The 17,689-nt window shown below is 36.7% G+C and overlaps 5 protein-coding genes across 5 annotated transcripts; 1 reads left to right on the forward strand and 4 right to left on the reverse strand.

The window, feature by feature from the left end:
- Positions 1–1,010: 1,010 nt before the first annotated feature.
- Positions 1,011–1,671, forward strand: GCK72_006360 (uncharacterized protein; the record flags this gene model as incomplete). The annotated part of the gene is made up of 2 exons (XM_003113708.2): positions 1,011–1,470; positions 1,532–1,671. 2 exons carry the CDS (start codon positions 1,011–1,013, stop codon positions 1,669–1,671), a joined length of 600 nt encoding a protein of 199 aa, XP_003113756.2.
- Positions 1,672–2,407: 736 nt separating this feature from the next.
- On the reverse strand, positions 2,408–6,530 carry GCK72_006361 (uncharacterized protein; the record flags this gene model as incomplete). Its single annotated transcript, XM_053725594.1, has 8 exons — positions 2,408–2,572; positions 2,618–2,782; positions 2,831–2,915; positions 3,158–3,250; positions 3,300–3,388; positions 3,435–3,525; positions 5,541–5,680; positions 6,435–6,530. The coding sequence occupies 8 exons, from the start codon at positions 6,528–6,530 to the stop codon at positions 2,408–2,410; spliced, it is 924 nt and encodes a 307-aa protein (XP_053589788.1).
- Positions 6,531–9,523: 2,993 nt separating this feature from the next.
- Positions 9,524–10,635, reverse strand: GCK72_006362 (uncharacterized protein; the record flags this gene model as incomplete). Its single annotated transcript, XM_003113794.2, has 4 exons — positions 9,524–9,765; positions 10,277–10,358; positions 10,408–10,527; positions 10,573–10,635. The coding sequence occupies 4 exons, from the start codon at positions 10,633–10,635 to the stop codon at positions 9,524–9,526; spliced, it is 507 nt and encodes a 168-aa protein (XP_003113842.2).
- Positions 10,636–11,107: 472 nt separating this feature from the next.
- GCK72_006363 (uncharacterized protein) lies at positions 11,108–14,004 on the reverse strand (the record flags this gene model as incomplete). Its single annotated transcript, XM_003113680.2, has 9 exons — positions 11,108–11,268; positions 11,320–11,398; positions 11,447–12,251; positions 12,301–12,479; positions 12,530–12,776; positions 12,826–12,896; positions 12,987–13,083; positions 13,134–13,364; positions 13,883–14,004. The coding sequence occupies 9 exons, from the start codon at positions 14,002–14,004 to the stop codon at positions 11,108–11,110; spliced, it is 1,992 nt and encodes a 663-aa protein (XP_003113728.2).
- An 850-nt stretch (positions 14,005–14,854) lies between these two features.
- GCK72_006364 (uncharacterized protein) lies at positions 14,855–17,655 on the reverse strand (the record flags this gene model as incomplete). Its single annotated transcript, XM_003113881.2, has 8 exons — positions 14,855–14,950; positions 14,999–15,809; positions 16,122–16,300; positions 16,350–16,472; positions 16,520–16,643; positions 16,703–16,870; positions 16,915–17,136; positions 17,534–17,655. The coding sequence occupies 8 exons, from the start codon at positions 17,653–17,655 to the stop codon at positions 14,855–14,857; spliced, it is 1,845 nt and encodes a 614-aa protein (XP_003113929.2).
- Positions 17,656–17,689: the final 34 nt, after the last annotated feature.

Genomic DNA, 17,689 nt, shown 5'->3' on the forward strand with positions numbered 1-17,689 from the left:
GTTTGTCGTTGAGTTTCATCAGCACCTTCTTCAGACCAAAGCGTGGCGCCTCTACTCGCCGACTCACCGAATTCCTCTCCGTTTGTTGCTGCTGTGGACTCTTTGTCGTTGCGTTCCAATTGAGGCGACATCATTGCCATCGGTGCTCAAGAATTGTCGGGTTTACATAACCTTTCAACTCTCTTGCAACCGATCGGCTTCACATCCGATCACCAAGTCCTTTCGAAAAAAATTTTTTCGTTTCCGGTCGCATGCACCATGTGGAGGATTGGATTTATGTGTGGCTGGTGAGGCCTCCAATCCGACCGAGATTTATCCGATGTGATTATGAATGTAGTGTCGCTAGAGTTGGTTGTATCAGTGACCCATTTATTGATTGCTTTGGGCGAAGAGTCACAACAGAAATGGTGAAGAATGAGTGGAATTAGTGGCCAGAATATTAGAGTAGAGAATAGTAGAAGTGGGGAATTGTGAGAAGTGTGCAGATACGGGTGAAGTTAAAGGCGAAGTTATTAGAAGTGATCCTAAAAAGGTGTGATAGGTGATGGGCGTAGTCTCATAGAAATGTTCTAGAAACAATGGGGAAAATAGCGAGTGGAAAGGGGAGAGTGCTAGAGATATTATGGCGGCGGCGGCAATTGAATCAATTGTTTTCCCTCGCTGCCGTCGAGCGTGTTTGCATCCTCTTCCACGAGCTTCTCGTCCACGGCCATCACGAATTGTCCTCGCTTTGGTGACTTGTACTCGATGGGTTGAAGAATCCATTGAAGAGTGAGGAAATTGAGAGATTTCCGAGAAGAATCTCATTTAGGAAAAGGTCGTGGATATATCCGAAGGAGGATATCCACGACAACTACTACCAATTCTCCTCCCATCTAATTTAAAGAACGACGTCTTCTGAAGGGGGCGGAGTCTATTGAGAACGACACCCAGTCATTTATTGCTCCGAGAGCACACTCGAGAGCTACAAATCTTCTTTTTTATTTTCTTTTTCTTCTTTGACTGCGAAGATGTGTTACTCACGACTTACACCTTATCCGGTTGCTGAAGTTGTTCAAAGTGCCAACGGACACGAGGATGAGATGCCACTTCTCGGTGAGGAAGATGGTGATGAAGTTGTTGATTTCAACGGAGATCTCAACGGAAGTCTCAACGAAGAAGTCAATGTAATAGAAGCTGCAGAAGGTATCAACGAAATTGGAAACGAAGAAGCTGCTAGCAATGCAATCATCGGAGAAATTCATGGCGGAGTCGATGATGAAGCCAACGTAGGAGGCGATCAAGGAGCCAACGAAGCTGCTAATCCAGATTTGGAACTTCAACTTCTTCGTTCAATTGCCGAAGCAGCTTTGGAGAATCAACGTCTCATCTTGACTGTTCGTCATTTTCAACTAGTCATTGAACAACAAACTCAACTCTTGGAGCGTCGTGTTCAAGAGCATCTCGGAATGGATTTGAATAATAACGAAGGTAAGTCAACGATCTGCCTTTCCTTGACTTCTTTTTTGGAAGAAAGATCCTTGAGTTACAGATGAACCAGAGGATGTCGACGAGGAGGCAGATGACGAGGAAGAGGATGAGGAGATTGATGTGGTCAACGTGGATGATCAGATGCCACCTGGAGAAGATGCCAAACTTCCAGACTTGGATCAACCATCCGCTTCTTCTTAACTCTCTAATTCTTAACTTCATAACAATTGCTTTGCTCTTAAAATAGCTTTCCCAACTGAAAATCTCGCTTCTTTTTTTCTCATTTCCTTGCCCCTTAACCGCTCTCACATTCTCAATCTCTCTTCAACTGAATTCTCCTTCCAGAATAATATTCTCTCACTTCACTTTGCTTTTCTTTTTCTTTATCTATAAATCTGTCAGGCTGATTCTAATAAAATAAATCCGCATTCCTTTTCTCTCTCCATTTCGGAAACTGCACAATCCATCACTGGAAGAAGAAAAAGCCAAAAAGAGCTAATGGAAGAAAGCGAAAAGAGAAGTGTTACCCATTTGAATAGTCTGACGAATGAGGTGTCATTTCTTTTTGTAAAACGTCATGAAAAGGCTTCTTCTCTCATCAAATACGATAAAAAAGGGGCAAATGACTGGTACGATTCCTTTCATTTTCCCTTATTTGAATGAGGTTGTAAATGAACTCTCTGACAATTTGATTTTCGAAACGTTTCTTCTATTTGGAAGAACATAAGACGAGGATTGACATTTCGAGTAATAAGGGGTTGGGAGATGAATGTGAAACTGAATGGAGGTCCTACAACACACTTCATTCTCTTTCTTTCGCCAAGATTTTGTATCGTTTTGTTCTCTGAAGTCATTAATCAACTGACAGATGTCACTACAGTATTCTACCATTACTTCCTTGTTAACAAACAGTTTTTGTCTTGTTTTCTTATCAAAACTAACCCTTCATATCTTCTGGTTTCTTCATTCTATTTTCCAATGGAAGTACCATTGCCTGTCCCTCCAACGCATAAAGGATTGCACCGGCTGCACTGACAACTCCGCCTAGATCTGTGACTGGCGGAAGATCAGCAAGTTTTTTGTGCTCTGTCGTCAGAAGTTGCTGGAATTTTTATATTGAAAAAGGTTTTGTAGACTTTAAACTTACAAACATAATAACAGCTAAAGCGATCAACATGAGGAAGTTTCCACCGAGAGAAACGAAAGATAAAGCACGCATTGAGGAGAGGGAAACGAGAAGAATAAATGCAGGTAGAACGATTGGGAATAGAGTTGCACGACTTGGAACGTCATGTGTGAAGAATTCGAGAAGCTGAAAGAGTTTGATAAGGTTGTGGGATTGGTTCAATTGTTCTCATACCTCATGCAAATGGTAAACTACAAAAATGTAGAAACAACAACATATCCCAAGTTGTAGCACACAAAGAGAGGTATTCACTAGCATTCTGGAGTTGAAAAAGTGAGATATTCAGTTCATCACAACAAGGTAATTTTTCAGAATTACAGTACTGGCCATAAAGAATGCGACACTTGCAGTATTCAGTCAAAATTCTCGCAATTGTTGCCCTTTTTCAGTTCTAAAAGGAGAAATTTTTGAGCTGTTTACATAGATTGCCTGTAACTTCTTTAGATGTGTCGCATTCTTTATGACCAGAACAGAAAAAGCAGATCATGAAATATTTCTTACCGCGAAACCGGAGCCAGTTTTCGAATAGGTGTATAACTTGCTTGCGTTGCTTTGTATGCCATATTACCATAATCCAGAGGAGCTGATTGATTTCTGAAATTCGCTTTTTTAGATTCACTAGGGCATCTCTGTTTCGACTCACATTTTAGACAGATATCCAGCACATTTCACAAGTTTTATCATACATAAAGCACAAAGGAAACCCAAAACCAAGATGATTACAAGTCCAGCCTATTAGAAAATTTGTATTATTGTTACACATAAAGGTGCCTCTTACCACGTAACCAGATTGTTTGAATGCGAGAGGAACAGAGAAACAACCAGCACCGAGCATACCCTTCATTAAGTTGATTAGGGCAAACTTTGAACTGGAAATGTGTGAATTTACAGGTGTATGATTTCTGGGGGTCTCGATTTTGCCTAACTTCCTGAAACTAACTTCCTAAATGACTTACCTAATAGCTTTTTTGTAATGTTCGAGATCAACAGAACTCTCTGAAGGAGGGAATAAAACAGTCATTTTAAGAGATAAATATGAAATTAATCAATTTGGAAGAAGCAGTGATGAAGTAATGAAGCGTATAACGAATTGACCAGTCTTCTTCTTTTTAGAAAGATTGGTTTATTATAGAGAGGAGGAGACGGCTTGTCTCTTCTCTTCGAAGGTCGTGTCTCTAATTCTATATTTTCCAAAAATTCCCAAAAAGGCGTGATGATCAGAAACAGGAAAGGATTGAAAAGTACAAGGTAATATATCAAAAATATCGAAAAAACATGTGTACTTTTGACTGGACTTTTTTGGAAAACACAGAATATCAAGTCTGCGTCTCTATTAATATCAGTCTCTCACCCAATTTGATCTTCTCCAAAGGACATTTCATCCTGTTTCATTTGTGAAAATAAAGATTTCAGTTGCATTCTGATGACCTGATGATGTCACGGATCGACTTTGATTCATTCAAAAACAGTTATTGATGTATTGATAAGCGTCTGATGTATTTCAAAAATCTCATTTACACTTTTCCTGATTTATTCCCTCCCAATCAACAAAAAACCTGATTTTTCTGCTATTCGGGATGCTAACAGCGGAGATAAAGATCATATTATCAGGCTGGTGCATAAGTTTCTTTCTTTTTTTGGATCATTTTTGTCATGAAATTTCTAGAAGGCTAATAACTCACATAATGATAAATATAGTTATTTAGTAGCTATAACTTATTGTGATTATACCTGTGACATGACGTCTGCCATCTGCTGAATCTCAGCCGTAGACAAGTCAAAATACATGAGGAACCCTTTTTTGGTACCATTCTTCGTCTTCATTTTTTTCTCAGAAAATGTTGACGAGAATGGGTGATCTATTCAAAATTAAAACAAGCTAAAAAAATTATGTTAAAAAAATTAATAATGACATTTTAACTAAGCAACTGTAGTTTAGTGCCGGTCGCTGAAGAACGGCGAGGATCAGCAATTTACGAATGTTTGAGTTTTTTCGATTTTTCTTTAACGCTAGATAATGAAATTGGTAGAAATGTTTATTTTTGAATAGAGTAGGCATTGACGTTTCTGAATTTATTTTGTTTCAGATGATTAAGCAATTTGCTTTTTTTCACAGGAAGCACGAACTCAACATCATCAAAATCACGTGATTTTTAAGTTTGATGAAGCCTGCTACTCGTGCTTCTGAATCAATCCACTAGATCTTTTGCACATTTTTAGAGCAATGTATCTACTGTTGATTACTTGTAAGGAGATAGTTCTGACTTGCTTGAAAGCGTTGATAAGAGACCTAGACTTCACCCAGGTCTACTACACATAATGTTTTTAAAGCACAAAAATCATAGCAAACACGCGACCCACGTTTTATCACTTAATTAAATGGTTTTCTTATTATTTTTTTCTGGAATCACTTACTCATGTTGCCTTCTAACTTTTACACATAGTTTGGCATAAATGCTCTCTCAGATGTTTATGTAATATGCTTGAACGTAGCTGAACAATGATTTCTAGTTGCTGTCAATCGTCTGATCATAATTTTTTCGCCTTTAACGTTCTGACCGAAAACTAAAATGTGACAACAAGGTAAAGTATTTTTCTATAACTTTCATTTAGTTTCCCATTAAGATCGTCAAATTTTGATACCAATGTCGGCTAGAACCAAAAAACTTTCCAAAATAGGCGTTTGGTTGACCACAGAAAAAACCATAGTTTTAACGAGCGGAATGTCTAGGCACCAATTTAAAACTGTATTTGTTAGCCACTGAGAAGGTCATTAGAATGCAAAAAAGTTTGGGTCGATAAACAATCACAGTATCTAGAAACCGTGAGTCAAAATTCAACCTCAAAAAAAGAAAGAAACTTATGCACCAGCCTAATAACTCACGAAATCTTTTCTTTTCTTTCCACAAATGATTTCTTCCGTTGCTGAGGTCCCAGTGCTTCTTCTGCTTCATCCCATTTCGAAACCAATTGATATTCAGATTGCACATTGTGCATTCCAATGTCATGTAGGTCAAGCATTCTCTGGAATATATTTTAGTTTGGTTTGATTCAGTTGTAAAGTAGCTCGTTGAGCTGTTTTTTGTCCAACTTTTTCTCGTTCGCTACTTGAGATCTTTAGTGTCACCTGTTAGCTGCCACTTGGCAGAAGTTTTCAACAAAAATCAAAGTAGAATTCCAATTCGTTCGAGCTGAAATATTCTTTACAGAATCCGGAACTCTTTTTGGCTCAGTTGTTTCAACTGACAAAAGATTCATTTCAAGCTTTCTATTTCAATCGTTAAGCCTTCCTACAGTACCGGTCAAAAGGTTGTAAACTTTGGCCATTTCAATTGAAATTGTCCAACTTTGAGAGTATGCCATGGTAATTCTGATTGTCCCATCAAGTAGATTATTTATTGCATCATACAGATAAAGAGTAGAACTCCATTTTTGTAGTTGACAACTTTTTTGTACGGACACTCCCTAAAGAGTTATGGCCATTATAAGAAGACAGCTCGAAAATCGTACTATTTTACACTGAAATTGGTCATTTGAGGGAGAAATTGTATTGTCGATACGGAACTTGCTAGAGAGTGCTCGCACAAAAAAGTTGTCAACTACAAAAATAAAGTTCTACCTTTGATCTGTAGGAATCATCATATTGCTAATAAATTTTCCTGATCCACACTTCTCAGATACTACCCTACTGCATTCTCAACAAGTACATTTCTGTTCATTTTTAACCTTATTTCCTAAAACCCCAATTAAATATATCACTTCTCCAAAAACATCTTACATCTGCATTTGTCATGTGAAGAAATCCTTCAGAAATTCTTCGAACTCCATGTTGAAGTCCTTCAGAAATCGAATACCGTCGATGAGGAGTTTCCATTATGTTCCCTGAAACTATAAATCAAGAAAAACAAGAAGATCGAATAAACGAATAAACGAAGAATGTTCAAAATGTTGAAATGACGGTCTTCTGACGATAGAGGTTGGTGTTTTCTTGAGGACCTCTATGATTTGATTAGGAGGAAGGACACAGACAGTTCTCAGTAGATAGAGAGAACTAAATGATCACTTGAAAGGTTTGGTCGAAAGAATGGATTGGTGATCTTTGAGTATTGTTTATTGAAATGGACTTGTCAACGTGTGACACTGATTAGAACATTTTGAAGGGGACAACATGGGGAATTCCTCCTTTGTTTTAATTTAGGACACACACGATTGTTGTTGTTTTTAATCACTGAATCATTCTGAAAGAGGTCAAAGTTTACTTTGACCTCGGAATATTCTAGAACAGTAGATTGTAATTATCAGACTTGCAACCGGCCGGGCCGGGCGGGCCGAAATCAGAATCTCTCCGGCCCGGTTGGCCCGGAAGTTCAGTACTGAAATTTTTTATTTATTTCGAAAATTTCGAATTAAAATAGCTTTTTAAGAACGATTTTTTGTAGGCTTCAAAGGTTTTTGAGGAATATTCTTGAGGAAAAAAAGGAACATTTTCAGAAAATAAACTATTGGAAAAAAGTTCAAAAATTCAAACCTGAAATTTTGCAAGTCTGGTAATTATTGAGGAGCAGAAGTGTTTTTGTAATAACTTTGACACTTCTGAAGACGAGAAGATATCCTAAATCTCAAAGAATACGAACTTCTAATGGAGCTTCAAGACTGAAAATTGAAAAAGAATGGAACTATTTAAAAAATTAAGACTGTGTTCTACATACTATTCTTACAAAAAACAGAAGATTAGCAGAAATACGAAAACAAACTGATAAAATAGTATTTGTGTGTTCTAACCATCTAACTTCCAGTCCCTCTTCTCCTTCTCCGCCTTTTCTCTCTAAACAGTTTCTCCTAATTTTCAATTAATTGACAAACACGAAAAAGTTCAAATAAGTAGTCGTTAATTGTTCTTGTGCCTTGGTCTTCTGACATTCAGATAACGGTAAGAAAATCTTCTGCGAAAGAAGAAAAAGAGAAGAAGGAATGGGATGAAATGAGAATTTGAATTGGGATGGGAAGAAGAGAAATTTGGAAATTCCATGGTAACTAAACATAAAATGTACGTGGTCTGGACTGCTCGAAACTTTATTATCTGAGACGATATTTATGTTTGAAGAGTAAAAAGTCTAGAAACTTTTTTCAGTAATCAAAAGTGTAACATACAAAATATCAAACAAAAAAAAATATTTTCTATTTTCTCAGTGCCGGATACTTTTATATGGTTCGACGCACAATTCATGGGACAATCGAAAATCCTTTAGAAGCTAGGTCCAAAAATTGGTCTAAAAGAAGTTATCAGCAAAAGAAGAGCCGAAAATCGGGTTTCGTGGGGTTTTTTAATCATTAATTTCAAGAGAGACGAGAAGAGAAAAATTAGTGGAAAAAATGAGAAAATACTCATGGCAATCAAATTTCACGTACACAGCGAGAACTGCAAAATCACCACGAAACCCCTTTTTTGGCCCTTGTTTTGCTGATAACTTCTTTTAGACCGATTTTCGTGCTTACCTCCAAGAGGATTTTCGATTGTCCCATGAATTCTGCGTCGAACCATATAAAAATATCCGACACTGAAAAAAACGTTCTGTCTCCCTTTATGAATCGAAGTGTCAAATTCGTCAAAAAACAGTTGAAAAGTGCAATGATTTGAAATCGAATTAAAGCTACAATGATGATGAAGTAGAAGTAATTTCGAAAAGGAACTTGTTTCCTTGTGTCGCCTTCTTCTTTCTCGACGTTCTTCGGACCGATTGGGCGATGAATCGAAAGAAAAACATTGTTGAAATGTGTGAAAAACATTACAAATTGCGTCTTAAATTGGACGAAATGAGGTGAAAAGTTGTCTGTCTGTTACTTGTTAGAATGATAAACTGCACGGTCTCCTAGAACGATTTTAGGGGCAGATTACGTCATCAATCGTGGAATGTCACGAAAAATGAAAAATTAATGAAAATTCGCACGTGAGGGTTTTTGAACGGGGAATGAAGCGGTAATCCATTTTCTCGAGAACCAGGGCAAATCTCGAAAAACTGTCACACAGTTTTGTTCAAAACCGTGTTATGAACCCACCAGTAATTTTTTGTGTTTTTCTGTTGGGTAACTTTTGAGTTATCCTTTGTTGAAAAATCAACTGAAAACCCCCTACTTTTTCAATAACTTTGAAATATCTGACCTCATTTTGCATATATCAAAAATCCGTTCACACAACTTTTTTCCTATGTTCATTGGCTACCATTTGCACTCTTTCATTACGTGTTTGCTTCTAAACTGATCGAGTTATGTCATTTTTTGCTTTGGCACTATTTTCTTGTCCGAAATGGAGTTGCTGGGATAACTCGGTCTGTTTAGAAGCAAACACGTAATGAAAGAGTGCAAATGGTAGCCAATGAACATTCGAAAAAAGTTGTGTGAACGGATTTTTGATATATGCAAAATGAGGTCAGATATTTCAAAGTTATTGAAAAAGTAGGGGGTTTTCAGTTGATTTTTCAACAAAGGATAACTCAAAAGTTACCCAACAGAAAAACACAAAAAATTACTGGTGGGTTCATAACACGGTTTTGAACAAAACTGTGTGACAGTTTTTTGAGATTTGCCCTGGTTCTCGAGAAAATGGATTACCGCTTCATTCCCCGTTCAAAAACTCCCTCACGTGTGAATTTTCAGAAATTTTTCATTTTTCGTGACATTCCACGATTGATGACGTAATCTGCCCCTAAAATCGTTCTAGGAGACCGTGAACTGTACTAATTAAACAAACTTTCATTAAGGAAATAAATTACATTTTCACAGAAAACAAAATAAATTATCACAGATTTCAATTTGAAATAAAGCGTGAAAGTGAACCTAAAACGAGATTAAAACATGACTGAGATCATATCACATTTCCGTTTTCACATTCAATTTGGCTAGAAGTGGAATGTCGACGTCGACGGATCCCTTGAATCCATTGTCGGGAATTGATTCGAGTTTCTTGATGTAGTCATTCGGAAGTTTGTGCTCTTTGGCTCCTTCCAAAATAACAAGTTTGTAATGCGGAGATGGACGCATTGGGTCGGCTTCAAGATCCGAAAATTGGTATGTTCGACAGATGATCAAGCCATGGGAGGTCTGGACAGGAACTGAAAATAGGAAAAGTTTCAGATATGAAACAGATGTTTCGTGTGTACAGTACCGTGCAAAAATATAGTAGGTTTTCAATGAATCCTACAGATCGAATGTAGGGCTCCATTTTTGTAGTTGACGACTTTTTTTTACGAACAGTCCCTACCAAGTTACATATTGACAAAGTAATTTCTCCCTCATTCGACCAATTTCAGTGCAAAATAGTGCGATTTTTGAGCTGTCCACTTAAAATGACCATAACTCTTTAGGGAAAGCCCGTGCAAAAAAGTCGTCAACTACAAAAATGGAGCTCTACTTTTAATCAGTAGGATTCATTAGAGACCTACTAGCTGTAACAATCAGACACGCTCTCAAAGTTGGACCATTTCAACTGAAAGGTTGAACTCATCCAATGAAAAAACTACTAACTTGAGGATTTCTCGAGATTCTAGTAGTCTTTAATCAAAAGATGACCCAATAATGGAATGCTTAGTTTGTTTCTATCACAGTGAGAATTCAGAAACTAACCCATTAACCGATGATATCCCTTTTCTTGTTCGTCTAGTGAATCAGAATACTCATTCGGCATCTTCCAAACACATCCCCAAACCTGAAAAAATCTTTGTGAATACTCATTTTCTTTCCTTGTCATTCTCTACCTCTTTTCCATTTTCCTCCATCACAGTTGCCAGTGCTCCTTGCCATCTCGATGAATGATTGGCAAACTCCAGACGGAAATTGTCGAGCCTTCCGTTGCAGTCATATTCAGCTCCTTTTTGCTAAAGAAATAATGTATTCCTTGGATATGAATGGAAACAGCCAACCTTATATCTAATTCTATCACCGAGCAGATTACTTCCATAAGCGAAATAATAGAAAAACGTCATGACTTGCTGCATAGAATTACCACGAGAGATCACCGACAACTGAAACATTTGAATTCATTGATACGTGGACAAACGACACTCCGTAATAACGGCGTGGAAGTGGTCAATTAACAAAAAGAAAAGAGGACAAACTAAATATTTTGAAGGAACAATTCTTTCCGGAAAAAAGAATGATATATAAAACAGAAAGATAGTGGTTGAGACACGAAAAGATAGACTGCATTAGAAAAGAATCGATAACTAAAGAATGATGTTTGAGCGAAAAGGAGGTGGAAAGACATCCGTCTCTCTTCTTTAAACACTATTTCTTCAGGAGGGTGTTCGATCTTTTAAAGTCAGTGGTTTTTTAAAAGATCAAAAGGATAAGAAGAAAGAATATTTGTTTTGCGGAAAATGAGAAGAAAAAGGTAGCGAAAAACTTTATTTACATGAAATCTTTCTGCAATGAAATAACTAAAAACAAGGAAAATATTTATGATCCAAATTGATCAGACTGATCATCAATTTGTTCAAAACGATAAGATCCACGCCCATCCATATAAAGAGAATATTCGTGATATTTCCAGAGAGATTTTCGATGAGAAACTGTGAACAAAGTGATGTTCATTTCACGACACAGACGGTACATTGCTCCTGAAAATGAAAATTGAATACACTATACTTCACACTGTTTGATCTATTTACCCTCCACATCAACACTAACCGCCGATGTACATTCGTCTAAGATTGCAAATTGTGGTTTATGATAGAATAGACGAGCCATCTGAAACATATTAAGTCAGCATTTGAATGCTGTGTTTTCAATAATTACCGCGATTCTCTGTTTCTCTCCACCAGATAGAACATCCATCCAGTCTTGAACTGCTGACCATCCTCCCTCTCTTTCAAGAATATGAGTCAATTGAACATTCTCGAGCATTTGTTCCAGATCCTTATCAGTCAATCCCTTCATTTTCATATCAAATACAGTATCTGGATAGATGACTTGATCTCTGAGAGTTCCAAGTGTCATGTACGGTCTTTGTGGCACATAAAACAGTTTTCCCTTGGCTGGTTTCGTCAGAATTCCTCCAAACACTGGCCACAACTCTCCGAGTGTTCGGAACAATGAACTCTTTCCACATCCATTCGGACCACAAACCAATACATTTCTTCCCGATGGAACTTCGAAAGAAAGAGATTCAATGAGAACATCTCCATTCGGAGTAACCAATGGAACGTCTTCAAACTTGATCATGTTATCTTGAGCAACTAATTTTCCGTTTCCTGCTTTGAGTGTCAATCTCTGATGTTCTTCTCCACTTTCATCTGCAACTTGTGCCTTCTCGAATCTTCCAGCCTTCATATCATCCAGCACTTTCATCAATGTATCAACTCTCGTTGTGAATCCACTCAATCTAGTCATATCTCTTCCAGCAAGAGCCAATCTTCCGAGTGCTTCCGACAGTTTCAGCATCATTCTTCCATTATTATAGAGCTCTTGCATCAATTCATTTCTGTCCATTTCATTGAATTTCTCATTGTTTACATCGAAGAATGTCTTGGCACAAGCCACCCATCCGACAATATTTGTGATGTATTTTCCAACAATGTTGTCGACAAATCCGAGAGTGAATCTAAATGAAAATAATAAAGTTTCCAGACTATTCATCCGACAGATGTTACCTGAACATGATAGTCTTTCTCAAATGATAAACCAAGTTGTTGAATGATCCCATCAATGCTTGTTTCTCTGGTTTATTTCCTTGATAGAATGCAATTTCTTCACTGTTCATAATGAGTCTTGAGTTCACATATCTGTATTCTCCCTCTAGAACTTGTTCTTGAACTGTCAACTTGGCAATCTGAAATTGAAATGAAACATCAAATGCTCTGCATATGAATTCTTATTTACCGGTCGTCTCAGCTTTGTCAAAACCACCATTGAAGCCATCAAATAACCGAAAAGAAGTCCTGGTCCTTCCCATCCGAGAGCTCTTCCCAACTTGAAAACGTACAAGAACACATCGAGAATTGGTTTCGAAAGATTTGAGTACAACTCCACGATTCCGTCGCAGAATTTCTCAACATCTTGAGTCAAAAGTTGATCTGGATTTTGAATTCTGTTGTCCAGATTTGAGATCTGATAGTATGTGAATCCTCTGAAATCATTGTCATTTTATAACCGTAAATTGTGTTTTTTGAACTCACCCAAGATACTTTCCATACAAATATTTTGTGAGATTCTCTCTGAATCTCAGTTTCAATTCAGACAATGAAAACTGAAAATAGAAATTGAATATGAAAAATGGTGCTAGTTTATACTTTTAATTCCGTCGAAAAACGGAAATTAACGATAAGATAAAACTCACTTTGAGAAGAGCATTGATAAGTGAAATAGCTGGTAAATTGAGGAAATATTTGAACACCGACATGGCGAACATAATGGGACTCCGATCAATAATTGACCTGAATTCATTCGAAATTGCAACCAGAATTGATGAGATTCAGGGACTTACGCTTCAACACTTGTTGCATTTGTAATCATGTAAACATCGGCAATTGTTCGACCAAGAAGAACAAATCCGATGACAATCATGTAGAAAACTTCAGTTGAGAATACACCAGGTATCAAGATTCTCAGAAGTTTTTGCAACTTGGCGAAGAATTCCGCATTGAGAGAAGCCTTCGACTTTTTAACAGTCCCAACTCCAACAGTTTCAGATAAAGAAAGTCCTTTTCCTTCATTTCTGAAAGTAAATGAGCTTTTGTTCTGTAGTCAAATTTCAATTAGTAAGCTTGTTGTTTTTATCAAGATCTTTTGAAACAGTTTTTGACGATAAATAACTTTTTAATAGATAAAAACATATTCTATTGTTGTATTTTTTGTCATAAATCATATGAAGTGTCATCTGACAAAACTTATTTTTCAGCTAACATCTCTTTCGAAGATCTTTGATTCTCTACTGATAGGCTTAACGTAGAAATGCACCAGTGTAGTTTAGAAGTAGATTCTTATTCGGAGATGATGATTGGCTAGTCTAGAATCAAGAATCAAGACGAACGATATATAAAATCATAGGAATATAAAACTGAAAATATAATTAATAATCTGACACTGACTAGTATCTTTGTCGTATTGGTGGACATCAAGAAAACTTCGATTTTTACTCTCTAAAATTTTTAATTCAATTTATTGCATGTCCAGGGTAGAGATCCAAAATTCATTATCTCTGATTTCCCTTGAACTCAACAGAAGCGTGCTTACCTAAAACCTGCGGAATAGATTTTAGCAATAGTAATACATCCGAAAATTCCAATAAAAGCTGGTGACCAGTTCTTATAAGTCAATGTCGAATTCAGAAGCTGTAGTTTTGATAAGACAGCCATTCTGTCCGCAAGTTATTCTGAAATGTTTGGAATGTAGAAAAGAGAAATGGAGGAAGTTAAGAAAATAGAAGACAACTTTGTCCGTATTGTTTCAAGCGATAAATCAAAAAAGGGGGAATTGAGTGATGATTGAGGCACCAAAACGCGTCCGAGTTGTTAACTGATAACCACTACCGCCTTATGTAAAGAGGCTTATTCCGTGACTGAAACGGGAAAAAAGTGGGAGGAGAATTCCGTTTTGATAAGGATCCGAAATTGAAAAGATTGTCTGCTGCAACTGGGACCGGATATTCAATACTTCGCATCATTTTTGTCTCGTTTCTTATAGAAATTAAAGTTCATTTTATTTATTTATTTTGACCTGCTTGTAGGGTAATAACAAAAATAAAAAGGAGAAATGAAAAAGAAGAGCATAAATTTAAGATCCAAATTGATCAGACTGATCATCAATTTGTTCAAAACGATAAGATCCACGTCCATCCATATAAAGAGAATATTCGTGATATTTCCAGAGAGATTTTCGATGAGAAACTGTGAACAGTGTGATGTTCATTTCACGACACAGACGGTACATTGCTCCTGAAAGAAATAAGTTTTAGGGTCGAGTTGATAAGCTTTAATGAGCTTTTTTCTACTGAATTGTATAGTTTTCATGATCTTTTTTCTAGATTTAATTGTGAATTTTCTTGATTAGATACCATCGGGACTAGGACCAAAAGTTTTATTGTAGCCTAGATTGTGGGGTAATAAAATTAGGACAAAAAACTATGAAAAATATTGTAATTATACTTTTTTGAGCTCAAAACCATTATCAGTAATTGGCCCAAAGGGGCAAAGTTTTCAATTTTCTTCATTTTTTCAACTTGCCTTCCACATCAACACTAACTGCCGATGTACATTCGTCTAAGATTGCAAATTGTGGTTTATGATAGAATAGACGAGCCATCTGAAACATATTAAGTCAGCATTTGAATGCTGTGTTTTCAATAATTACCGCGATTCTCTGTTTCTCTCCACCAGATAGAACATCCATCCAGTCTTGAACTGCTGACCATCCTCCCTCTCTTTCAAGAATATGAGTCAATTGAACATTCTCGAGCATTTGTTCCAGATCCTTATCACTGATTCCTTTTCTAATCATATCAAGTGGTCTATCTGGATAAATAATTTGATCTCTGAGTGTTCCAAGTGTCATGTATGGTCTCTGTGGAACATAAAATAGTTTTCCCTTTGCTGGTTTTGTCAGAGTTCCTCCAAAAAGTGGCCAAAGTTCTCCAAGAACACGGAATAATGAACTCTTTCCACATCCATTCGGCCCACAAACCAATACATTTCTTCCCGATGGAACTTCAAAATCGAGACTCTCAATGAGAACATCTCCATTTGGTGTGACCAATGGAACACTCTCGAATCGAATGACATTATCACAAACAAGTAAGTTTCCTGATCCAGCGACCAAATCACTTTTCATGAGAGCATTCGAAGAATCGTCCTTCTCTCCAACCATCGTTCTCTTGTAGTTTCCATTATTCACATCATCCAAAACATTCAAAAGAGTGTCCACTCTGCTTGTAAATCCACTCAATCTAGTCATATCTCTTCCAGCGAGAGCCAATCTTCCGAGTGCTTCTGCCATTTTGTACATCATTCTTCCAGAATTGTAGTATTCTTGCATCAATTCATTACGAGATAAACCGATGAATGGTTTGTGTTGTTTATCGAAGAAGGAGCTTCCCACTGCATACCATCCGACGACAGTAGCAAGGTATTTGGCCACGATGTTGTCGACGAATCCGATTGAGAATCTGGAAAAATAGTGAGTGAGTTTATGAGGTTGCCTTGTTTTGTAACCAAATTATCTCAAATTATTATTAAGTTTTTTTTTTAATGAGATTTTAAAAGAATCTGAAAACCCTAAACTTCTAGACGAGACTTCTAGATGTTTCTGATTGGACAGAGCACTTTTTGATACCTTCTCTTAAAAACTTTAAACCGAAACATAACTTGCAATGTCAAGAGTTGGAAACCAGCTCTGTTTGAGTTTCAAATGTCACGATGAGTTATGAGCACTCATCCAAAACCAACACATCTTTCCTATTTTTAAATTCAAAACTCACCGGAACAAAATAATCTTTCTGAGATGCTGAACGAGACTTGCAAAAGTACTCATAATAGTTTCCTTCTCACTTTGATTTCCTTGATAGAATGCAATCTCTTCACTATTCATAATAAGTCTTGAGTTCACATATCTATATTCTCCTTCTAATGCTTGCTCTTCTACTGTCAGTCTTCCAATCTAAAACACTCATTTCCAGAAGATAAATCAAATTTTAGAAGCAACATACCGGTCTTCTCAAATAAGTCAAACCAACTCCAGTGAACAGAAGATATGAGAAAAGAATAGATGGAGAAGAGAATCCGAGAGAAGTTCCAAGACGGAAAAGATACAAGAAGACGTCAAGAATTGGCTGGAAATATTTAAATTCTAATTTTAAGTTCTGTTAGAAGAACAAACCTTTGAAAGATTCGAGTACAACTCAACGATTCCATCACAGAATCTGTCGACATCTTGAGTTAAAAGTTGATCAGCATTCTGGATTCTCGTATCCAAATTCGACATTTTATAGAAGGTGAATCCTCTGGAATCAATTAAATAATATTTCAGAAGAAGAAGAAGAAGAAGAAATAATTGACTTACTTCAAGTATTGAGAATACAAATGAGTGGAAAGTCTCTCACGGAAACGAAGTTTCAATTCAGCAATTCCGAATTTCAGAAGTGCATTTGTCACTGATATTGCTGGCAGATTGAGAACATATTTGAACGCTTCGAGAGCAAAAAGAAGTGGATTCCGATCAATAATTGATCTGAAATAAGTATTTGCACGCAATAAAAAATGTACCTAACTTACGCTTCAATCTTGGTAGAAGTGATAATCATATAGACATCTGCATAAGTACGACAAAGGAGAGAAATAGCAATTAAAGCCAGGTAAAACGTTTCTTTCGAGAATAAATTCGGAACCAGTATTTTCAGAATTCGAGCCAACTTGCTGAGAAAAACTCCATCCACGTGGGCTTTTTGTCCTTTTGAACCATCTTTTTTCGTCTTCGCAACGAGATGCTTCGTTCCTCTGAAATGAAAAAAAAACTGAAGTTACAGTAACCTCCCTAATAACGCAGCCCCTATAATGGCTCCCCAACTATGTTCTCTGTTATTTTTTAGCTTTTTGAAGTTAAAAAAGGCCTAAATGAGTAAAAGTACAGGGCAAATATTGTGTCATAAAAAATTTTAAAAAAGTAATTTTTCTCAACGGTTCTCTCAAAAAACATAAATAAATATACATCATCCCTACTTTCAGAAATTTCAGATTTCCTACAATATTCTGGATGAACATCGAAACTAAAAACTAAACTACTAATATCCAATCCCTCAATCATCACAAATTGATCAGATTGTAGTTTGAATGGAGACAATATAATCGATTTCTCTGATGATAAGAATTGTGATCTCATCGAACAGAAACGTACCGAATATCCTGTTTATATAACTTGACCAATGCAAAGACAGCCAACATTCCAACCATTCCAGGTGCATATTGTTTAGCTGGAATAGCTTGTCCCAAGAGTTGAAGTTTCGAAAGAACTGCCATTTTGATGAAGACGTTGTGCGGAGGCAGTCGGCGA

This window comes from Caenorhabditis remanei, chromosome II (assembly GCF_010183535.1).
Source record: "Caenorhabditis remanei strain PX506 chromosome II, whole genome shotgun sequence".
NCBI classification, from domain to species: domain Eukaryota; kingdom Metazoa; phylum Nematoda; class Chromadorea; order Rhabditida; family Rhabditidae; genus Caenorhabditis; species Caenorhabditis remanei.